Genomic DNA, 22,751 nt, shown 5'->3' with positions numbered 1-22,751 from the left:
CTAGGTGCATGCACCTGCGACGCTCAACCCTTAGAGCAGAGATGTTCTGTCTCAGCTTCAGAAGGGGCTATTACGGACCGCGTTTTCGGCGATTCCTGGGAGTGAGCATTTCCTCATCAGAGAAGTAACTGCACAGACACCGCACGCAGCCGCACACCACAAATTTGAATTCTTGAACTTCCCGTGGGTAGCCAGAGCTAGCTAACACACATACGAAGAGTTAGGTAGAAAGCTTCTTCGGAAAGGGCAGCGATTCCAAAGCAGGGAAAGCTGCATGCTAGTTCCTGGCGTACTGGAAATAACCGTCATTTCGGACACTTGGATCTCTGGCCAGCACCTTGATATGCACATGCGCCGCCTGAGTGCAAGAAAAAGCGAAAAAACAAACAGGAAAAGGCAGCTTCCTCAGGCTTCGGCCTGCCTGCCAGCCTGCCAGTCGGTTGCAAGTTTAGCTTTAGGGCATGCTTTTTCTGCAGGCTGTTAGAGGCGGCTACAAAACTCTCAGGGATAAGAATGCGTTCAAGGAGAAGAGCGAATCACTGCACATTACAGTGTATGGTTATGAACCTCTGCGGTAGCCGTAATGTCTCTTTCTAAGCTGCCCTCCTCCGATTCTCCTTCAACCGCGTCTCCGTCTGACGCTCGCCTGCAAGAAAACAATTGCAAGCTCATTTCGAATTCTCATTCAACAAGGCCGACAAGGCCAAAATTCAAGGGAGACAGCAGCCTACAAGACAACGTAATGACATACATATGTATAGAGAAAGAGAGTTACTCATATATACATATATATATCTAGCTCTCTCTCTCTATATATGTATGCAGTTATACGTAGATGTAGTTATCTATAGTCGTTGTACATGTAGCTATATATATATATATTTTATGTATGTTTCGCCGTTTAGATTTGAAGCTTATAGCCCGCAAATGAGGAAGGGCTAAGGCCTTAGCATTTGTCGTACGAAGACTTCTGTCCACCCAGGCGGAAGGCGAGGAGCCCTACAAGGAGGATGAGCTGCAGAGAGAAATAGGGGAAAAAGGAAAGAACAAAGAGGAAGCAGAGGGCAACGCATGCAGACAACAGGAAAAAAGAAAAGAGATGCCAAAGGGACCTCAACCCTGTACAGAGGGCGAAGAAAATACGTGCGCACAAACTCCTCATACGGCACACGTTGGCAGACAAGACAGCAGTGGGTGTAGAGGCTACCGACAAAAGCGTTGATGCAGAGAGGAAACAAATATAGTCGAAGCAACGAAGGCTATGGAAGAGAAGGACAAGACAAGAACACGCGGCATCAAGAATCAGAGAGGCGAGAAGAGAGAGCAACCACGGCAGACACACACACACACACATATATATATATATATATATACACACACATAGAGACACAGACAGAGAGACACAGACGCACAGAGACACTTAGAGACACATACAGACACTCAGACACACAGACAGACACAGACATAGAGACACATACAGACACTCAGACACACAGACAGACACAGACATAGAGACACACAGAGAGACAGAGACACTTAGAGACACATACAGACAGACAGACACAGAGACACACACACAGACACACATACAGACACACAGACACACACTGAGACATAGACACACATACAGACACAGAGACACACATACAGACACACATACAGACACAGAGACACACATACAGACACACACAAACACAGAGACACACACACAGAGACACAGAGACACACATACAGACACACACAGAGACACACACACAGAGACACAGAGACACACATACAGACACAGAGACACACATACACAGACACACACACAGAGACACAGAGACACACATACAGACACACACAGAGACACACATACAGACACAGAGACACAATTTTGAGTTTGGCGTGTATGAGTGCGAGGGAAGTACCAGGCCGAAAAAGTCCGTAGCCTTCGCTGGAACGGCGCTGTCTCCCTGTGCGAGCACGCGAAGCGGAGAAGCCCTACGATTGAGAGTGTTGGGTTTGTGCACGCCTCACGAGGAGACAGTTTTAGAGCGTTTTTGCTTCGTGCATCTTGGTGAGCAAAGGCAGCAGCAGCAGCAGCAGCAGCAGCAGCAGCAGCACCCCCCGCTGTTGCAACTGCTGCTGCAGATGTTTTAGCGTAACAGCGCAAGACTTGTGAAAAAGGCCTCGCCTTCCCAAGTCTCGAGGCAGGTGTTCGCTTACCACGATAAGCTTTGAGTAGAATGCCATGGAAGTCAGCGGGAGGCGGACTGTCATTATGAGGAAAAGCACAGTGGCTCCACAGTGCTTCAGTACCTGCAAAGAAACACAGCCTTGGAGTTGCATTTGCGATTTCCGACAGCCAAAAAGAGGCAGCAGCTAGCCCGCTTCTTTGGCTGCAAAAGGCCTCTTCTTGCATCCGCGCAAAGCCTCAGTCTCGCGAAAAACCCCGGCTCCTTGAAAACGTACCAGCATTGAGCAGACGTTGTAAATCAAGTTGAATAGAACATAGACAAGCACTTCCACCTGTACAGCCCACAACAGGGGAGCGCTCGCTCAGCGTGTCACAGGGCGGGAGGCACCCGGTGAAGGCTCAGCGAGGCCAAGAAGAGATGTCTAGACACTCCGCCATCTACGGGGGATGAAGCACCGAAAGGTGGCTCGCGCAGCAAGCAGACGAAGCCTTTACAATCAAGAGTAATAAGGCAATATAAAACATGCCCGACTCGCGACTTTTACCCATGCGCCTTCGCAGAAATCACAGGGCACTCCCCAGACTGGGCCGCATTCCTGTGCGCCAAGTGCAGCACAGACAGAATACACCGAAGAAAGATCTTGGATACCGAGTCGATTTTTCTGAGCATCCAAACATCTGAGAGGGGCAGAAGAAGACAGCACGTCGCTCAGCAGGGGCTGGACCCGAGAGACTTCCTCACAGGCGGTACGATGATGCTGATGCCAAAGAGGCATTTTCCACCATTGATCAGACGAGTCCACAGCTCTGCGAGGGGTACAACTTCTGAAGAATCCGACAGCAGGCAGCAGACACGTAAGAGGGGGAAGAAGGGGGGTCGGGGGGTGTCGCTACGGCCTGCCTAGCCTCGCGCGAGAGGCAACGTTGAGAAACAGAAGCTAAGAGAGATGCCCTGAGCGGCGGGAAGGAGGATAAAAGGGACGGTTTTTTGGGAGGAGAGCACCAATGCTACCCGACTGTGTAGGATATCCGTGTCTCGCGGCTGTTTCCGCGAAGGATACCGCGATTTGAACCTCGTGTGCGATCTCTGCACGATCGCATACCTCTTCCAAGCAGCGGTAGGGAGGTGACGGGCAGAAGAATGAAGCCGACGAAAAACTGGAAGAGAGCCACCCAGAATTGAAGGAACGAAGTATTCATCTGCACCCCGCGAAATGCGATCTCCTTAACCACGTACGATAGACTGCTTGGCTGAAGGGACAAATTCAAATTACCGGAGGAAGAGACACAAGAGACAGGGTGAGGCCTTTAAGATTAGAATTATGCCTTGTGGTGGGATTCTTTTCGAATTACCGCGAGAGAGCCTCGCCTCCGCACAGCGGTTCACCCCTGACTACACCGGCCGTTTGTAACGGCATAGACTACGGCTACCGCTGGGGGAGAAAAAAAGCTCACGAGGATAGATAGCAGAAAAAGGAGATTGAAGAAGGGCACATTGTTGCTGTCCTCCTTATTCGGGTGCAATAAGCCAGGGCTCTCCACTACCAGAACTCCCATGATGATGACAGCAGCACCGAGGTGTTGAATGGCGTTGTACCTACACATCATCAGCAACCCCACCACCCAGCGCACAACTGACCACCACACACATGCTGGGAAAGTGCGCATGCATTCGCTGGAGCGACGGCAGAATCCGAAATGCCACTCCCGCAACCCACGAAAGGCTTACTTCTTGCCGAGCATCAACCAACAAAGCAGCAGCATCACGGGGATGCCTAGCTGAGACAGAACTACTTGAGCCGTTCCTGCACAGGTCGAGCACCAAACGGCAAACTGGCTTTGACTTTCAACCCCACACCCCCTCCGGCGCCAATGCGCACCTGATGGGAATACTCTCATCTCACCCCAACACGCAACCCTCGTCAGCTAGCTAGTTGCTTCACGAGATGCACTGTTTGAGGCTCCTGTCTCAGCGCAACTTCTCGAGCCGTTTATGTATCGACCTCCCCTGCCATTTAGAATGCGCGCTCGACAGCTACCCCAAAGCGCGATACTACCCCCCAAGCTCCCAAGCACCTGATGTATGTACACCGCCGACCACTGCCATAATACCGCAGAGTCCATCAAGGCATCCCATAAGCGCAAAATTCTTCTTCGGAAAACGCAGCACCTCCTAGACGCACACTCAAACACATTACACTCCACTGTTGCACACCTCGGAACACGAAATCGCATACCACCACTCTTGCACTCAAGAGGCCTCGCTCCTCTTTCTATACGTCTGCACGCCTCACAAGATGCGAGTCACGCAACGCTGCCTTCCTTAACCCCCCACCATATTCAAAAAAATCACCTGGGAAAGCTTTCCCTGAGAATACTGGTAGAGACAAAACGCCGCAAAAATCGGAATAAAAACAAAATTCGTTAGCTGATTCAGAAACCCCGAATAATTCGGCATCTTATCCAACATCCGCCTGTACATAAACAAACCCACATAGACAGCCATTTGCACATACGTACATGCATATGTACATACACATAAATATGTACATATACATACATATGCACATACATATGTACATACACATACACATACATACGTACATACACATACACACACATACGTACATACACATACACATACATATGTACATACACATACACATACATATGTACATACACATACACATACATATGTACATACACATACACATACATATGTACATACACATATATACGCACATACATATGTACATACACATACATACACACATACATATATACATACACATGCATACACACATACATATGTACATACACATACATACACACATACATATATACATACACATGCATACACACATACATATGTACATACACATACATACACACATACATATGTACATACATATACATACGTACATACATACACATACACATACATATGTACATACATTCACATACACACACACACACACACACACACACACACATACATACATACATACACACACACATACGCTCATATACATGCACATACACATACATACACACAGCACATGAACCTTCAATCTCACGACCAGTATTGCTGCAGCCGGCCGGACCCGCAATGCGCCCCTCGTCTCCCCACTCCATATATGTGCCCATGCAGGAGCTTTTTCCAATTACGTTCTTGGAGACATTCATAAGAACGGCCACGGCGTTCATTTACTGTGAAGCAAAATATTTCTAGAGGCGCCTCGTATTCCATCGAGGGGGAGAAGAGCGGCTTCTACCGAATCGGAGCCTCGTTGTCTACCCCCCCCTTCGTTGTCTGCCATGTAAAGCTCATGAGCAAATTCCACTTGTGTCTAGGGTGTCTTACTTGAAAGCAATGGTATTTCCGGTAGAGGAGATTAGCAGCCCTGCCATGTACAGAAGGACTTTGAGTGGTCTTTGGTTCGCATGCAGCCAAAACAGCACAAAACGAAGACCTAAGGTCAGGCGGCGGATGGCTAGGTGTAGATACAGCGAAACTTTTGAACGAATGCAAGACATAGGGCCTTCCCGTCCAGCTGGCGAAGATCTACGACTGCCGCCAACAAAGCTGCCGTTTTGAACCCGCGGAAAGTTGCCTTCGCCCTCGTCAGCACTGCTGCAGAATTCAACATCCGGCAAATAGGTGTAAACTTCTCGATCGGCCATGCCAGAGGGAAACACTGCACTGGGCAACACGACAGGTGTCCTACGGGGAGCTCCCCTGCTGTTGAGGCCTCCCCTGGAATTTCCCCGCAAGCAGGAAGTCGAAAACGCGGCGCACGGAGCATTCCGAGCTTCGGCAGTCGTGAGGGGCCAGCACACTGTCGGTACACCTTGGAAGGGTCCATGCAGGCTGTCTGCGAGCGGCGCATTTGCACGCTGGACACTCTGGAACGAGCAAGGGGCCCCCCCCCTTGTAGGTGAGGCCCCCTCTGCAGAGTGCGCCATTGAGGGGAGAGCCTCATCTTCCCGAGCATCTCCTGTGGGACTGGCGGGGAGCTGCTTTCCATTTGCGGTGGAGGCGGGAGAGGAAGACTCCCTGCTGCGCAGTCCTTCGCTTACCCCCGTGCTGGCGCGGCTTTGAGGCCTCCTGGGAGAGGGGATACCAGCAGCTTCCCCTGCAGATGGATGCATTGATGCAGAAGAGAGCTCCTGAGAGGTCGTAAGACCACGGGATCGTTGCACCGGCCATACAAGTCGCAACGTTCACGTATGTGTACGTGTATGTGTATGTGCGTGTGTGTACACATTCAAGGGACATGGGCAGCTTCAGCGGCGTTGTCGGAGGCCTCACACGCCCCTACCCTCTCCTCCTGGTAAGCGAGGGGCCTTCGCCATGGGTCAAATGCAGGAAGGACCGAGATTCGTTGTAGAAGCAGAGGCATGCATGCAGGCCGCTTTGGGTGTAGGCGGGTTGAGAGTGTAGTAAGGGAATATGGGGAGGAATGTGGTCATTAAAGAAGAATACAATACAAAAAAATAAAGGAAGCAAAGAGGGGAGAGGAAAAAAGGGTCCGGTTGAGATTAAATACGATATATCTCAGTTCCTAGCCATACGGTGGTGGACTGAGAGCACAGGAACGACCAACTGTGGTGACATGAGTTTTTGTGAATATTCGAGGCAAAACACCATTTAGATAGGCAGTAAAATTGAGTATTTCTACTTAAATAATCATAAGATGCACATGAATTGAGATTGCACTCTGCTTGCATCCCGTACATCTTAACGTTCTGCCAGCAGCGCCTAGCAGTCCATCAAGGCCAGTGGTTCGGTGCCGCACGTCTAGGTCCGCTGTTAACATTCCTTCTGTGTATGTGCTCCCTGATGTATATTGTAGCTCAGCATTCTAGCCCGAATTCCGTAACTCCACTCCTGTAAGAACAGTCGAGTGCCTGTAACCTTCAACGAAGAGAGAGTCATTCGCTACACGCAAGCCAATTTACGTCCACTGCACGGCTTCATCTAACACCGAGGTTCGTGCTTTTAAGGCTGCCCATTAGAGGCCCTCAGTGCTACGCAGGCTCATGTACGAGGCCCATGGGTGGGTGGGGGCCGGGAATACATACCACCAGACCAGTTCATGAAAAAAGGATCGCTCACGCTCCACTCCCCCTGCTTCCAATAGACTATCGGAACTCACTATCCAAGGCTTTGCCCCACTACACAATGCCCTCCTGTCTGTCATGACGCATTAGGACCACCCGATCGCCTTTCGGGATAAGGCGCGAGACGCAGGCGCTCGAGGAAAACGGGCGAAGTGCCATCATGGCCTCTACTTCAAGGCTTGGCTCAGCTGTCTCTTAATGTACAACAAAAACGGCGATCGACGCCCGAGGGCGCCCAAAGCGATGCTTTTTACTTTTTTTCTTTGTTGCAAGTCACTAGTCTGTTAGGATGCTTCAAAGTGCCAATAAAAATTTGCACTCGTACACCGTAGAAGACCTGAAACCCCATGTCGTGTAGTAGCACTTTTTCGCAGTAAGACTGGGGTTTTGTTCGTTACTTCTCCCTGGCTGCCGCTTGGAGCCCCCTTATACTCGGAATGCCCCCGGTTCGGCGCAGGGGGAAGGGGAGACTGGGGGGCAGCCATGTCCACTGTGGTGTGGATGCGGAAGCATCTCCGGCAGCCCTCCTTCGGGAAGCTCTGAGGTGGCTAGCGCATACATCTTAGAAAAGAAGGCATCCAGATAGCCGAGGGTCTCCCACCTGTCTGTAGCACAACGGACGATGGCTGTCTTCGGAGAGATAGTAAACCTTAGCAGCAGGTGGAACTTTGGAGGCAGGAATATCAGGGCATGCAGTGTCTCAAGCTGGGGCCCTCGTATAGTCTGGGGCCCTCCTCCTGGGGTCTTTTCACAGGTGCCCTCTGTGTGGTATTTAAGGTTCGTTAGAATTTCACTATAAGGAATTTGGCCATCAAAGTATTCATCCACGAAAACATCGCAGGCCCCCATGAGGGGAGGGCCCCTGTGCATTTCTCCTTCCCCTGCTGGCGCTACCTCCTGTCCCCCCACTCCAGAAGAATAGCTCGCTGGCGCATGCTCAGCAGGCACGGGGGAGCCTCCAGGGGCCTCGATGTCAGGGGGGCCTAGAGCAAACTCGGAGGAATAGACGGGGTTTGGGGCTGCATGCCCTTCCTCAGTTGTCTCATGCAGCCACTGATCCTGCAAGCATCCTCAGACACCACTCTCAACAGGCCACCCCTGCTGCGTATCTGCCGTGTGAATTCATGCATGCAAACAGCCTATATCGAGTGTACAGACACAACACCCACATGCAAAGCAGCCAGTGTCTAAAACAGGGACGCGTGCGCTGTGCGAAGATGGAACACGCATGCGTCAAGTCTCTGAGCCGCGTTTCTGCATTTGCATGCGCATGGGGCCATGACACTCTGAGCTGTGTGTTTGTTCGAGCATGCGGGCGTGCGTGTTTCCTTGCGAAAAAAAACAACGCATGCATCACCAGTAGGCTTTGCACAGATCCAGCAGCACAGAGAGTCGCACTCGAGAATAGTCGAATGTCTCGGGCTCCAGCGTGATGCTCTCTTCGATCAAAAACGGACTGAGAGACATCTGGATCATTCGCTTCACTACAGAACTCTCCAGGTCGAGTGTCTGCATCCCCGCACACAAGCGCCACAAAAATGTGAGCTATTTGTTCTTAATTTGAACTGTATATCCCCCGAAAAGGTGGAAGGCGGATGGAGACCGCCACAGCCCCTCAATCCCGAACCGTTACGAGCACCTCCCTCATATACCTTGACGGATCTTGCGGTGTCTCTACGGCTCCAAATGGTCTGGAACAGCACAGCTCGAAATTCTGCTGGGGCGCATATCTGAAGACAGGAGGCAACCGAATGCAGAAGAATGCATGCACGAAAAAATGCAGACTTGAGCCAGGAGAGTCGAGCACAGGGAGTCAGGCACGCGCAGCATCTTCCCACCCCCAGCCCTCCCCCCGCTGGCTGACGCCCCTTTCCGCTACAGCGCAACACATTTCTAGCGCCCATGAACCGAGAGAGTAAACAGGCAGAAGAAGGAAAATAACAAAGCGATCGCAATGCAGCTGCGAGGGGAGTGCTGCAGCAGCCAGCCCGACATGCACCGGCAGGAACAGGTCCTGGAATGAGACGGCGAATGGCTGCAGACTGCCAGAGTATGCAGCGCCTTGAGAGTCGCTGAAACGAAGTCCAACTGAGAATACTGCTGGAACGGGCTCCACAGGAAGTAGCCTGCACAATGCTCAGCATTCCGAGCAGCCACAAGCGCATGCAAAGTGGGAAAGCAGGAGAACGAAAACACTAGGAAGCCACATCAACGACTCATCCATGCTCCAATAGACGCACATGCACCACATAACGCACCACATGCAACCCCAAGCCAGCAACCAGACAAACATGCAGAGAGACACAGACATACAGACAAACATGCAGAGAGACACAGACATACAGATAAACATGCAGACAGACACAGACACTAGGCACTCCTTCAGAAGGAGCTCCCTCCAGCACCGGTTGTTGTTGGTGCAGTGCTGCTGCTGCTGCTTTTAAAGCAGCAGTAGCCTTTGAAAGGGATATTACAAAGCAGCCCATAGAGCGGCAGGGATTTTTTCGTAGGTGTTTGTACTTGAGAATGATCTTGTAGTCGAATGGAAAGGCATCCTCGGAGGCTTCTCGGAGCATCCGAGCTTCTTCTTCCGTCGGCGTATCCCTGTCTCCTGGGGAACAGTTCATGGAGGGGCTGTCGGGCAGTGCACTCAGAGGGCTCTGTAGGAAAGGGATGCACACACTGTGGAGTGGACGGTAAGAGGGGCAGTGCGAGAAGAACAACTCGATGGCGTAAAGAGAGCGCATCCGGAGTGCCTCCTGCGCTGCCATGAGGCCCTGTTCTTGGCCTGAGGTAGAGGGCCCCCCCCCCGCAGGAAGGGGGCCCCCAAGAGGGGCCCTGCAGAGGCCCTCTGGAGGGGCCTCAACGACGCGCAGGCGGAAAGGGAGGCACACAGAGAAGGCGTGTGAGGCGACAAAGTCGTAGTAGGCTTCTACTGCTGAGGCGGTCCCCCCGAAAAGGCTGCGAAGACGCTCAGCGGAAAGAACACGAGGCAGATCAGGACGGCAAGTTGGAGGGGTCTCGCCATAGACCAAAGCCTGCAGCATCGAAAAGCACGAAAAGACACAAGCCACCTCCAGAGGCTTCCCCACGACTTGCTCGTAGCCTGCGCCCCTTCTGCCTGGAAAGGCGCAAGCGACGGCAGCAGCAAAACGCATGGCGAAGAAAAACGGCAACAATTGAATCCCCATGAGGAGCACCTCAATAGCAGCCTCCCCGTGCACTTGCTCGTAGACCTCCTGGAAGCAAGAAATCCCACGTTTGCCCCCTTGGTGTGGCTCTTCAGTTGAAGCAGCCACTTCAAGAGACTGGAGAAGGCCCTTTGAGGCAGCTGGGGGAGTCAGGAAGAAGGCAGCCTGCTGATCGAGGAGTCCACAGAGGATGCGACGTTCCTGAGTTGATTTGATGAGGGTTATAAACGGCACAGGCCCCTCGAATCTGCGCAGACGCATGCAGCCTGCCGCTTGCGGTTCGGGGTGTTGTGGCAAAATTCTAAAGCTGCATGCATGCACGTTGTTGGGGCCCCGAGACAAATACTCAAAAGCAGCGGGAGGAGAGCTGCGAGTTCCTCAGCAGCACGAAGACGCCGCTTAGCACGCAGCATGCAATGACAGCATCACCTCCGCGGCTGGCACAAAGCAACAAGATGGATGACTTTTCTCTTCAAGCGCAAGATCGCGCTTACCTATACTGTGGTGGCGCAACATGTGTGAGGTACCGCTCAACGAGGCCGCTTGCCTCCCCTCCAGTCACAGTCAACAAGGCAACTGCAAGAGGTACAAGCAGGGGGCATTGGCACAGCTCCAGGAAAGAGGCACACATTCTCTCAGATGGGGAGAGCTGCAGCACCAGCAATCCTGCGTACACGCCGCTACAGCTGCAGTAGATACGCTGACTGCATCAGACAACAAGGGAAAGGAAAGCAGCCTCACGAAGAGCCCGATCGCTCGCATAATGAAGAGCCAAGAGGAGCAAGGCAGCCTCCTGTCGACAGTCGAATCCCCCCCGGCCCTGCGCGAGATCCTGTAGCAGAAGTCCGACTCCTTCCCGTATCTCGCTGCTCCCCCTGTGTGTTTGTAGCAGCTGGGGGGCAGCAAGCACACGAACAGCGAGTTTTTTAAATTGCTAAAGCCACTTTGCAGGATAACCGCCACCCCACACTGGTGCCTCGCTCTCTCCCCACGAGCAACACGGGGGCCCCTGGGTCAAGAGCAAGAGGGCCCCTTTGGAGCTTCCTTTCGGGAATAGAGACCCTCCCGACCCCCCCGCCCGTCCCTCCCACCCTGCACATACGTCCTGCATGCAGTCTGTTGTCATGCGCCTTCGGCTTTAACCAGCCGACTCTGGCACGCCACCCCTACGAAGGCTTCAAGGTGTCTCTAGCGGGGTGACAAGAACGGCATTGCGGACCTGCTTAATCACGGCGAGGAGACAAAGTGCAGCGTGCCAGCTCCGCCTGCCGTCCGCCTTATCTGTTGCTGCTGCAGTAAGGCTGAGACGTCTGAGCAGCGGCAGGAGCCGCTGCGGAGGGATGCCGCGGTGTACAGACAGCTCGAAGATCAGGGAGGAGAAATACACAAGGTCTTCGGGGGGCTCAAGCGTCTCTAAGAAGCTCGCAAGGGGGAGCAGCAGAGACTCGCACACAGAGGGCTCCGGCGGCTTTTTCTGAGGCTTTTGAAGGCACTGACAAGGCCCTCTCTTTCCGCAGGAAGCACAAGGCGCAGGGGAGGAAGAGCCTTGAAGCGAAGCCTCAGCCGCGCGAGACGCATGATGCAGCAACAGCAACACGCTCGCCTCCAATTCGACGGGATGGCATCTGAGTGCACCCGCACACGCAAGCGTCGAGAACAAGCTCCTCTGCGCTTTTCTTTGGAGGAATTTCCAAAATAATTCGTGCTTCCAGCAGCAGGCAGTACAGAAGCCTCTCTGTGCCGCCCCAAAGTGCGTGAACAAAGGGGCCTTTATCAACATCCCCAGCGGCTGCAAGGGCTGGCCTTTTTGACCAATCGATCTGTCGAGCTTCAGGGCAGAACGTGTGTCTGTCTTCTTTCTCTTTATCAACAAGCATCTAAGAAGCTTGCGAGTGGGTCTGGATCGCCGGAGAGTGTGGCCTTATTACCGGAGGTTCTCGCAGAGGAAAGCCTGGAGTTGCTGGCAGGCAAGCGGGGATCTCAAGCTGCTCCTGAGCAAGAATCTGAAGACTACTGCATGCACTTCGGGAGCGCTGCGTGGCCTTTTGAACTCGTACATGACTCCGCAGACGTCGAACAGGTTTGCAGCGGCACCCCGCCAGCTGGAATTGCTCCTGCAGCAGTGCAGAAGGAGGGCCTGTAGCAGCTGCTCTTTCACAGAGGGGGGGTCGCTCGCTGAGGGGCAGAAGACTGTAGGAGAGCTTCCCGCGAAGGCTGCACAGAAGTCGGGGTGTTGCATTAAGGCCATGTACCACCTGCGAAAAAAATCGAATTCCAAGCAGTATGGTGGGATATGGCGGAGTGATGCCTGAGCGGGCAGAGGGGCCCCCCGTAAGAGGCCTCGACATGCGCGGTTTGAGCGGAGACAGCAGCAGCTGCTGCTGTCTCCGCTCAAACCGCAGTCCAGCGCGCAAAACTCAGAGTTTACCGAATGCAGAGGACACGTTCGTGAGGATTCATGGTCTGGTTCTGCACAAGCTCCCTTAGCCGAGCTGAAAGCAGAATGGCATGGGGACTGCCTGTGAGCCGCTCCACTCCACCCGGTCCTGGTAATCTCTGAGAACCTCCAGAAAGGGGCGAGTTTCTCAAGGCTACAGCGAGGAGAGCCCACGCGTGGAGAAGATGCAGTCTCGAGGAGTGGAGAAGGGGCAGCAACATGTCGAGAGACACAAACGCGGGGAGGCAGAGCAGCCTGTGCAGCAAGGAAAAGGCCAGAGGGGTGCAATTACGCGCTATGCACATGACGCACTGCCCTCTCCTCCGCTTCCCCCTTCCCCGCATTCGCCATGCGAGTTTCCTTCTACAACGGCCGATGCAAAAAATACGCTCCACCTTCCAAAGCCTCACCGAGAAAAAAACGCCAGGTGCATGCAGATAGCTAGCTGGGGCCAGTCCCCATAACTCCAAAAGCCCTCCAGCACTACTGACAAGGCCTTCTTCAACGATTTGGCAAAGTCTCGAGCCAGCCGGGGAGGAGGCAAACAATCTCCCCGCATGCTACTGCTGCCCGAGCTGCTGAGTGTTACTGCTGGAAGAGGGACGGCAGACACCCCAATCGAGGGGACTGCACAAAAGACACAACTCACACGCGAGACACTCACACCCCCAGGCCTATATTGCTGCTCATCATACTGCTGCTCATACTGTTGCTGCTCATACTGTTGCTGCTCATACTGCTCCTGCTATGCATTTGTCAACCCTCACAGTAACCCCCCTGCTGTTTCTAGCCTCTCGGGAGCCGCGCTAGAACCCCCTTTTCAAGATCCTTTCGCTCAGGCAACCGCTCTAGTGGCCTACTCTTGTAGTGTAGCCCGTTCGTTTCTTCTTGGCAGGGATAAGGGCCTCCTAGGTGTCTTCCTGGTGTATATCCGAGTGCGTTGCCTTCGGAGGAGTCTGAGGTGACACGGCCCTTCATGTCAAGGCCGTTTTTGAGGGACTGTCTCCCCGTTTGTGTGAGCTCTGAAAGGTCTTCCTCTTTCGTGGGGAGGCCTCTCTCCGGCGCTTCTCTGGCGAGCCGACTCTCACAGACTATGTTGGCAGAGAGGTGACGCATGCAACGCAAGAGAAGCACTGCATAGGCCTCAGCAGCTAGTTGACGCTCCCTCTGAAGAAGATCTGTCAAAAACAGGGGAGATGAAGAAGCCTTCGTTGAATCCCCCTGCTGCGCCACTGAAGCCAACTGCAGAGTGCCTGCAGCAGCTACGCTGAGGGAACTTCCAAAGCCTTCAGGGCCTAGCAGAGGCGATAGCAATCCTAAGGAAAAAACGCACAAAAGACATACAAGAGAATCAGTAGATCGGGTAAAAGACCACATCAAAGGTGTGCAGTATCCAGCTTTCTGATGGGCCGCTCATTGTATGCCCTGCGGTCTGTCTCCCTCTTTGTCTGTCTATCTGTCTGTCTGTCTGTCTAGCACTCTCTGTATCTGTCTGTCTGTCTGTCTGTCTGTCTGTCTGTCTCTGTCTGTCTCTCTCTCACGCTCACTCTGTCTCTCTCTCTCTCTCTGTCTCTCTCTGTCTGTCTCTCTGTCTCTCTCTCTCTCTCTCTGTCACTCTGTTTCTGTTTCTTTCTCCCCATGACTCCGACTGCACGCGTATATACACCACTTGGCTCCCCCCTTTGCTACTGTTTCTTTAACCACTCCGGAAGCCCAGCCCCTACTACCACCCCAAAACTGCCTCCCTGTGCTCCTTGTACCGGGGTATGCCAATTCAAGTTCCTCAAGACACGTGCATGCAAAGGCTCTAAAGGGGGCGTCGGCTGGAGATCCCACGTTCCTCGCGAATGCATGCAGAAGCCCGACGAGGCGCTGCAGCCACTGGGGAGCCACCAGGAGACAGTCTAGAGACACTGCCATCGACACCCACACCTGCAATGTCACATAGCGTGAAAGCACTGAGAAGGGTCGCTTAACTACTACAGTTGCAGAGGGGCCGGAGCATCGCATGGCTCCTGCCCTTGGCAGCGGAGAACGGGGAAGTCGCGAGATCCCCCTGCTGCTGCTGCTGCTGCTGCTGCTGCTGCTGCTGTTACTGCTGGGGGATGCGGGGAAGGACATGTTGGATTCGGCGGGAGAAGCTGAGGCTCCGGAGCCGCTGCTGCACGTAGAAGTAGGCCTCAAGGAGTCTCCCTCCAAGGGTGTTGCCTCTGAGGCTTCTGCAGCCGTGGATTTAGCGTAGTTTTTGCAGGGGGGGGATTGCAAAGGGGCACTATTAGGCTCTCCGGATCGAGCAGCAGCCGTTGGTGCAGCAGTTGCTTCTGGCGCTGTCTCTGCAGCCACTCTCAGGGGGCCTCCTGTCCGTCGTCGCTCTACAGCCGGGGTGTCTCCGGAGCCTTGGGGCCCCTTGCGAAGCCTCATTCCTCTTGCATAAGGGGAAGTCGATCTGCCAGTGTCTATTGCTGGGGAAGTCGCCTCTTCAACAGGAGTGGCTTCGGGCTGTTGCTGCTCTTCCGCAGCAGCGCCATGGGCAGCTGAAGCGAGACTTTCTTCAGTCCAGTGTATTTTTCGGTGACGGCCTGTCTTAATAGTGAAAGGCACAGCGTTGCAGACGATTGCATCCAAAGCAGCGAAGGCTGCATGAAGACGCTGAGTATCCGAGAGGAGGCTTCCGCAGTTCGCCTCCAGCGTCAGCAGAGCAGACACGCGAGAGTGGTCGTTGTGTGCCAGCGCAATCGAATAGAGCAAGTATCCCAGGGGGCCCTCCCCCCCGGGGGCCCCTCGCGAGACGCCGGTGGAGGAGCCCTTACCCGAGGCCCCATGAGGTACACTAGAGGGGGGCCCCTTGTCGGCGTGATGCGAGAAGGGAGACGAGGCGTGGAAAGGCACTTCCGAATAAGAGGAAGTGGATTCTGATGGCAAAGCTCCCACTCCTTCGGGGCGGGGGTCGGAGTTTCCACCTGCCAGCGTGCTCATCGAAGTATCCATCTGGGGAGGACCATGGGGCCCTCCCAACAGACTCGAAGCATTCATTCTGCAGTGGCTTCGCAAGAAGTTTTCGTGCCCATCCAAAGAACGAGCGCCTGCAGAAACTAATGGGACGGGGGGCCCCTCCTGGGGGCCCCTGAGGCGGAGCGGCGACGCTTATTTGTGCAAGTCTCCGCTGTCTCAAACATGGGAATAAGCATAGCTTCTTGAATACAAAAAGCAGTTCTGGCTGCGAGACAAAGGGGTACAAAAAGAGCCGTCTTTACACCCACAAAGTGCAAGAGGGCCCCCAGGGGCGACACGACAGCAGTGGCCAGAACCACCAGGTGCCCCCCGTAGAGCACTCCCTGGTGCCTGCCCTCCGCCTACGCAGGAGTTCGAATAACGTGGTTTTACTCTCCCTCTTCACGTTATTTAAGACGTTTTTCGTCTTCTCTCTCCTCGTTGTTGCTCAGCGGAGCGAGCGGCTGCAAATGAAAAGTGCCGTGAGTCCCTTGAACTTGAATGTTCATGGGCGTCGTCATATATAGGGCCACACTCGCGTGTGCTTCCATCCACGATTCGACACACTGAAAACGCTAAAATGAGATGGTTGGCGAAGGGCGTGGCGTGGGCTTTACAGTAAAGGATCTTCTATGTCCTGAGCTCTATGATGCCCTCGCCTCCTCCACCCATGACATAGGTACCACAATTACTGTCGCATCGTCACCTGGAAGAACAACACCAGCAGCTTGTGCGAGTTCTCCTCCATCATTTGATTCCCAGATCAACCACCTTCTCGTCCCTCCTCGAATCGTCACCTTGCGGGTGAACCGGCTGCGGTGTCCAGACACCGCAGTTGCACTTGCGGAAGCAGAAAAATGCCTCGGAGCCAAGGGCTATGTACACCCCGCCTTCGCGGATATTCTCGTTTTCCCTCGATTTCAAACCCTTTCAGCCAACCAGCCCCGAGTTACCAGCTGTACAGAGCATGGGGAGCCCTCAGGGAGTTTTCAGGTGGGCCCTTCCTCGGCGGATACACCAGTGCCCAGCATCCCTCATGGCAGCACTCCTGACACCAGCGATTCTCCTTTATCTGGGTATCACTCTCGAACTGGGGCTTTCAGAGGTCCTATGGTGGTTGTCGGGCCGCAATGTGGTCAGTCCGTCCTTCGAGGTTCCCACGTTTTTGCACCAGGCATTCTCGCAGCAGAGAGAGGCATAAGGGAGGGGGCAGAAGTGTCTGTATGGGCCTTGCCGCGTCCCTTCAGAGGTGCAGGGCCCTTCGAAAGGCTCCGAGCGTCTGGGGAAGCAAAAGGGGTCATCCTGTCGCCCGTAGGAGGCGATCTCGTTGCATGCATGCGGCCACTCAAGTTCCTAAGGGGAGCCTACATTGGGGAGAAGGACAGAGAGGCTGTCGAGCGATGGGGTGTCTTCTGTGGGAGGGGTCGTCTGGTGCAACCACTTAAGGAAGTCTTCATGCACAGCAAAGGGCAGGCCATATGCATGCAGAGGTAAGGCGGGCTCCATACTACCGAGCCTTTTAAGTTCCCCTTGCAGCATTCTGCAATGCTTTCAGAGGGCCTCCAGTCGTAGGGGGTCCTTCGGGCTACTTTTCGGACAAGTCTGCTCGCGTTATTCCGTAGACCGTACACCAAAACGTCTGTCTTCTTCCCAGCTGCGCGTGCATCACTGCAAAAGTACACTCTCCGCATCAGTGTTTGCGTCATGCGTTTTTACTCCTGCATGCCCGAATGATGCAGAGTCGTCCTTTCCTCGACTCGGGGCGGCGGTTACTGCTGCACCAAGGAGGCGGAAAATGGACACCTAATTGTGGGTGCAATTGATTTTCCTCGTGTTCCTGTTGCTGCTGATGGCAACGGGTTTCTGGAGGCTGTATCTTTCTTCGTGTGCATGCGGGTGTGCAGCGCCTTTGATTTGTCCGATCTGCCCGCCTCGTTGGTCGCGCAGCAGCTGCCTTCGTGCCTTGTGGGTTTGGTGCTCTCTCCCCAGCCTGGCGAGCATGTGCTGGACATGTGCGCAGCTCCAGGCCATAAGACAGCCCATCTAGCGTCTCTTATGAGAAACACTGGGGTGCTAGTAGCCCTTGAGAGGAGCAAGAAGAGAGCAGAGGACATGTTATCCCTCCTGGCCCGCTTGGGGGCCCCCCGCGTGGAATGCATCCACGCAGATAGCACGAAAGACATGTGGCATTGCTCGCTTGGAGAGGCTTCCCAGCTTAAGTCTCGATTCGATAAGGTACTGGCAGATGTACCTTGCACAGGTCTCGGATTGCGACCACGCATCGTCTTTGACGACGTGGACGCGCGCTCGGTAAAGGCGGCTGCACTCTATCAAAGACAGTTTCTCTCTAAGGGCACAGAGCTACTTAGACCGGGGGGTATTCTAGTATACTCCACATGCTCTATCAGCTGGGAAGAAAACGAGGGCAACGTAGAATGGGCCCTTAAAAAGCTGCCTTTAGATCTAGAGCCTGCGGAACCCTTCTACGCAGCTGCGGAGCGAAGGCATGAAGGTTCCAAGGTGCAACGCTTCTGTGTAGCGGGAGACACTATTGGATTTTTCATTGCAAAGTTCAAAAGGCGAAGCTAACCCCTTAAAGAATCTCTCCTTAAAAGGAGTTCCCAGAGACTCCAAACGCATCACTAGGAGGAGGCGCTTTGAGGATTTATCTGGCTTTTTCAAGCACATTATCTACATACAACTGCGGTGTATGTACGTTGAAGGCTTTTTGCACTCGGTTCCTTCATTTAAAATACATAAACTCCACAAGGATTCCCCGCTGTTCACAATCCTCTGTGGGCTTTTTGAAATTTCACGCCCATGCTGTGCATAGCCACTAACAAAACTAATAGTCTTTATGGAAATATATAGAGCACATTGCATGTAAAGATACATGACGCAGTGCTGCGTCTTCTCCCCGCATGCAGATGCCGCATGTATGCGAGCGTTTACTTCACGTGTGCGATCACGCCAATATATCTGCATAAACTTGTGTTTTTTTGGATCAGCTGCATTGTGAGTGCAACACCTGTTGACTGCTCTAGTGAAGGTGCTTCGCCTCCCCTCCTGTTGTTAGGCTGTGCCGCTGACTGGATAGTTAAAGCTTATATATTTAGGCGGACTCTGTGGCAACAGGAAGCGAGGCGGCGATGGGCAGTGTCTCCTCAAGTTCTTCTTGACTTGAAAGGGCCCTAAAGTGTGCGTAGGCGGCTCCAACACCCATCATTGAGATGAAAACATGGACCCCACAGAATCCAATCCAGTAGATACTGAAGTAGCTAAAGACAACAAACAACAACGAGGCGACTGCCAAAAAGAAAGAGACTGTGTAGCACAGAACAGTCAGGCTTCCAAGAGTCTTTTGCTTGCATGCAGGGAGAGTGACAAGGACGCCGAAGAGACTGCCAATCAGTGCGAAGGAGTTGGTAGCAGTTATCCAGGAAAGAGCCGAGGGATACTTCTCAACGTTTGGAGGGTGCCCTGTCTGAGTCATGAGGTAAATGGAGAGAGCCGCATACACCACGGCCAGCGCACACAACCCTACGTTTATCCTGTTGCCCTTGAATATCGGCTTTCCAGGCACAGAGTTGTCATCCATTTTCACCTGAGTACACACATGGAAACGGAGGGATGCCCGGCCATCTAGAGAGACTGAGACTGAGGTAAACTGAGGTTTTTGGAAGACTCCAAGAGAGTTTGACGAATTTGGCGGTGAGTCGTCAGTGTAGCGAGCGTTTATAGCCGAGAGACATGATAAAATATCCCACAGGGGAACCTGAGAGGTGAAGGATGGGCCAAAAGAGATCTTTAAAAATGCCCTGTAAGTGCTCAAGGTTTCAGATTTATTTGAGATGTGACTTGCTGCGAACTGAGTCGGAGCAGGGAGGGCGTGGTGAGGTCTCTTTAGCATATGCGGACTTTCGCGGTTGCTCCGGTGTGTAGGTGACTCAGACAGGGCAAAACCTTGACAAAACAAAATTCGAATTAATGAACCACAAAGCATTGTACTCAGTATGGCATAGGGGGCCCTCCTTGTCAACGCTTCAACTCTTCACAGAGCAGCGGCTGTACAGTAGGCCGGGGTAACACAACAGGTGTTCCAACGACCGACACCTGGAGCTTCCAGGCTACACGATGCCAACCAAGTGTGAGTTTCAGGTGAGAGAACCACTTATCCATCATTTAGATTTATTTGTCCATGGAATTAGGAAGCCTTTTTTCCCCAAGAGCTCTTGATAATGTACTCGTACTACATGCTGCTGCCGTGTTCGGTCACTTCAGTCCCTGACTCATCGGCAGTCACTGCATGATCTCTCGCTCATGAGCACTTGCTTTAGCCCAGAATCCATGCATTATACTTTTAAAACGTAAAAAGGTGGCCAGCAAGCCAGTACGGGATGTGCTAGGCTCGCAGGGTGGAGACACGAGCCATGACAGAACCATCCAATTCGATTGGCAATGTAGTAAGGACATACAGGGGCTTGGCGAGGGGAATGGGGTACTCTACGGAAATGTTTGACGCCAACGGTTAGCTAGAGATGAGTCATATATAGAGGAACTACTCTTTGTAGGCCAAGCAACTGCCCTTATTTGCCCTCTCCCCCGTGCCTGTGCACCCTTCTCTTTTCACCCTTGTAGTCGGCGCAGCCACAGTTCGACCTTCTGTACACCGCTCCTTGTGGTAACTAAGAATTGAGAACTAGTTGAATGCTCAACTTGACTGCTTGTTTTTCCAATTTGTTGCTGGAGAGAGTTTTTCTCGATGCGATCAAAGAAAAGTACTGCATCGAGCGCATGCGCTGGATGCTGTGTGCAATTTGCTGTCAGACACAAAACAATAGCTATTCCCCCCTTCCCCTCATCTCAAGAACTCTCAAAGGCGCTAGCCGGTAAAGCCGGGAGCTTCTCTAAAGCCCTTATCAACTTCACTAATTTTTTGCATTGAGTCTGGACTTGAATGTGGCTATACGGAGTCTTCAGATAAAGTGTTAGTTGGTAGAGCCGCATGGTTCGGTGCAGCCGTTACTCACTCATACAGTGATTACAGATACAGTGGGATATCAGGTTCCAGACAGCACTCGGTGGTTCAATGATATATTTGGTAACACACAGGAAGGCACACCTTGTGGCATGAGTAATCGGTGAGATGACGCCTGTTGGGGCGGCAGGAGGCGCCCTCCAAGCTTATGCGAATGCAGCAAATCCGCATCTGGTATAAAAGCTTTAATTTCTTGTTGTTAAAATGCTCATGGATGTGTCGATGAGGCAATGCAGACCAGAAGAGCAGACGGGCATGTGGATGGGCATGGTACTCGCAAATTTATCGGATGGTTGGAGAATTTACCTTGCTTTTGCACCCCGCAAATACAGAGATACGTGTGGTCTTTTGGAATGTTTGCTGGAAGAGAATTATTTAATGGTGGCGGTATTCATGCAAAGGCAGTCGTCTACTTGAAGGGATTACCACATTTCGTGCCTTGCTTCACGCTCGCGCCTAACGCAGAAAGCAGCTTAGAGGATTGAAAATGCTAAAGAAGGAAAGCCTATTATACTGTTCAAATATCAAGAAACATGAAACTTTGACTTGCAAAAGCCACAACGTGGACAAACAGCTGCTTTACAAATGCTTTCTCTGGGGTCGAACAGAACAGTCAGAGCTGGTGGTTGCACGATGTACAGCGTCTCAACGATGCAACAATCGACCGGTAAAGCTTCCTCAATGACGGACTGCTTAAGGTTTTACAAGTTGTTGGGCACAACTTCTGCGTCTCTGGCTCAGAAGTCTAGCCCAGCCTAGAATATAGAACCTATGAATGTTGGGTCTGTGGCCACTAGGCCTAGCCTACGGTCTACTCTAAATTAGAACGAAAAGTCAGAGGGCACTCGCCCTCATAGACCACCCCAGTTAACCTTCCAACAATGCACCAGTCTCTAGTATGAAAAAATGAGAGTAGAATTGCAAGCACATGAAAACATGAACGCACTTGAGCAACAAGACTGTATCAACCGGAATCAGGCTGCTTGACGATCAAAAAACTGCACCAGGGAAATGGCGAGCTCCTCAAGAAGACTGCGGCGCACTTAAGGCGGCTAAGATGTGTAGTCTCTGTTGGAGACCCTTCCACGATTATTTATCCAGCCGACACAAGTTCACTTCAGTGGTCGAAAATTGCTAGCGTCATTCGGCAATGGATGAGAAGCAAATTTGTGATTCCCGGTGACGAACTGCAGTCTGCACGTTCACGCTTTAGCGCTGTGCCTAGAATCACCTTTGCTAACGGGCTGCACTACCCAAGGATCGGCAAGTCTACGACATTTATTTTTCGCTTCATATTGGTTTTGAGTCCTAAATACGTGGTCTGGGACTTCTACGATGGAACTGTGCAGAATGGTGTAATCATAGTTTCATCCCACACCAGCCTCCACAGCGCGCACCTATGCTCCCATGCGTGCAATCCATTGGCTTATCCATGGTGTCCCTGGGAGATTCACCTTCAGGTATCCTCTACAAGGCTGCTTTTATCTAAGATGAGCTGGTCAGAGTTGGAACCTCAACGATGTGAGGCAACGTGTTTTACGCGGAGGTCTCAGCAGTGTAGTGAAAGAAGACGACTCTTGGTATGCAACTCGCCTTTTCGGCTTTGAACTGTGTTGTTAATAAGCCGATTCTATCGAATATTGAACTGCAAGTGAACAGGAATGAGTACATATCGAGGGGGAGGTCGTGGATGTGCTGAATAATCAGGAATTTGCAGCAGCAGGCTGGCCTTCTGCTGGTCATCCAGCGCATCGTATTGAGCTGATTAGCGGGTTACCCAGCTTTGTTCCG

General features: G+C 52.6%; 5 protein-coding genes across 5 annotated transcripts; 1 reads left to right on the top strand and 4 right to left on the bottom strand.

The window, feature by feature from the left end:
* Window positions 1-70: 70 nt before the first annotated feature.
* Window positions 71-6,331, bottom strand: LOC34620839. The gene is made up of 11 exons (XM_026338235.1): window positions 5,722-6,331; window positions 5,391-5,522; window positions 4,459-4,556; window positions 4,256-4,349; window positions 2,922-3,004; window positions 2,725-2,775; window positions 2,455-2,511; window positions 2,209-2,301; window positions 1,911-1,955; window positions 963-1,015; window positions 71-128 (listed from the first exon to the last, which is right to left on the bottom strand). Exons 1-11 carry the CDS (start codon window positions 6,329-6,331, stop codon window positions 71-73), a joined length of 1,374 nt encoding a protein of 457 aa, XP_026194020.1.
* Window positions 6,332-7,729: 1,398 nt separating this feature from the next.
* LOC113147484 lies at window positions 7,730-10,461 on the bottom strand. Its single transcript, XM_026338228.1, has 4 exons — window positions 9,824-10,461; window positions 9,282-9,429; window positions 8,702-8,848; window positions 7,730-8,296 (listed from the first exon to the last, which is right to left on the bottom strand). The coding sequence occupies exons 1-4, from the start codon at window positions 10,459-10,461 to the stop codon at window positions 7,730-7,732; spliced, it is 1,500 nt and encodes a 499-aa protein (XP_026194013.1).
* A 523-nt stretch (window positions 10,462-10,984) lies between these two features.
* On the bottom strand, window positions 10,985-15,964 carry LOC34618261. The gene is made up of 9 exons (XM_026338219.1): window positions 15,328-15,964; window positions 14,692-14,946; window positions 13,792-14,247; window positions 13,342-13,558; window positions 12,923-13,186; window positions 12,423-12,749; window positions 11,726-12,119; window positions 11,236-11,386; window positions 10,985-11,070 (listed from the first exon to the last, which is right to left on the bottom strand). The coding sequence occupies exons 1-9, from the start codon at window positions 15,962-15,964 to the stop codon at window positions 10,985-10,987; spliced, it is 2,787 nt and encodes a 928-aa protein (XP_026194004.1).
* A 543-nt stretch (window positions 15,965-16,507) lies between these two features.
* On the top strand, window positions 16,508-18,511 carry LOC34618262 (putative methyltransferase NSUN6). The gene is made up of 3 exons (XM_026338209.1): window positions 16,508-17,171; window positions 17,238-17,412; window positions 17,827-18,511. Exons 1-3 carry the CDS (start codon window positions 16,508-16,510, stop codon window positions 18,509-18,511), a joined length of 1,524 nt encoding a protein of 507 aa, XP_026193994.1.
* A 523-nt stretch (window positions 18,512-19,034) lies between these two features.
* Window positions 19,035-19,925, bottom strand: LOC34618263. The gene has a single exon (XM_022731599.2). The coding sequence runs from the start codon at window positions 19,923-19,925 to the stop codon at window positions 19,035-19,037; it is 891 nt and encodes a 296-aa protein (XP_022588748.2).
* Between the last annotated feature and the right edge of the window lie 2,826 nt (window positions 19,926-22,751).

The sequence above is a fragment of the Cyclospora cayetanensis genome, unplaced genomic scaffold (assembly GCF_002999335.1).
Source record: "Cyclospora cayetanensis isolate NF1_C8 unplaced genomic scaffold, CcayRef3 CcayRef3_contig_102, whole genome shotgun sequence".
Lineage (NCBI taxonomy): Eukaryota > Apicomplexa > Conoidasida > Eucoccidiorida > Eimeriidae > Cyclospora > Cyclospora cayetanensis.
Note: the sequence above shows the minus strand (reverse complement) of the source record. Positions and strands in the feature narration are given on the sequence as shown.

What these genes read in the sequence shown, in the direction of transcription:
- LOC34620839 (XM_026338235.1), bottom strand. Translation starts at nt 6,331, where the DNA reads ATGCATCCATCTGCAGGGGAAGCTGCTGGTATCCCCTCTCCCAGGAGG. An exon ending in TAGAAATATTTTGCTTCACA is followed by an intron (nt 4,557 to 5,390) that starts GTAAATGAACGC and finishes TGTCTCTACCAG; the next exon opens with TATTCTCAGGGAAAGCTTTC. An exon ending in ACAACGTCTGCTCAATGCTG is followed by an intron (nt 2,302 to 2,454) that starts GTACGTTTTCAA and finishes GTTTCTTTGCAG; the next exon opens with GTACTGAAGCACTGTGGAGC.
- LOC113147484 (XM_026338228.1), bottom strand. Translation starts at nt 10,461, where the DNA reads ATGCGTTTTGCTGCTGCCGTCGCTTGCGCCTTTCCAGGCAGAAGGGGC. An exon ending in GACTACAAGATCATTCTCAA is followed by an intron (nt 9,430 to 9,823) that starts GTACAAACACCT and finishes AGCATTGTGCAG; the next exon opens with GCTACTTCCTGTGGAGCCCG. An exon ending in TGCATGTCGGGCTGGCTGCT is followed by an intron (nt 8,849 to 9,281) that starts GCAGCACTCCCC and finishes AAGAACAAATAG; the next exon opens with CTCACATTTTTGTGGCGCTT.
- LOC34618261 (XM_026338219.1), bottom strand. Translation starts at nt 15,964, where the DNA reads ATGAATGCTTCGAGTCTGTTGGGAGGGCCCCATGGTCCTCCCCAGATG. An exon ending in ACTTGAATTGGCATACCCCG is followed by an intron (nt 14,248 to 14,691) that starts GTACAAGGAGCA and finishes TTTTTTCCTTAG; the next exon opens with GATTGCTATCGCCTCTGCTA. An exon ending in GAACGTGTCCTCTGCATTCG is followed by an intron (nt 12,750 to 12,922) that starts GTAAACTCTGAG and finishes TTTTTTTCGCAG; the next exon opens with GTGGTACATGGCCTTAATGC.
- LOC34618262 (XM_026338209.1), top strand. Translation starts at nt 16,508, where the DNA reads ATGGTTGGCGAAGGGCGTGGCGTGGGCTTTACAGTAAAGGATCTTCTA. An exon ending in CTTGCCGCGTCCCTTCAGAG is followed by an intron (nt 17,172 to 17,237) that starts GTGCAGGGCCCT and finishes TGTCGCCCGTAG; the next exon opens with GAGGCGATCTCGTTGCATGC. An exon ending in CAGGCCATATGCATGCAGAG is followed by an intron (nt 17,413 to 17,826) that starts GTAAGGCGGGCT and finishes GCGGGTGTGCAG; the next exon opens with CGCCTTTGATTTGTCCGATC.
- LOC34618263 (XM_022731599.2), bottom strand. Translation starts at nt 19,925, where the DNA reads ATGCTTTGTGGTTCATTAATTCGAATTTTGTTTTGTCAAGGTTTTGCC.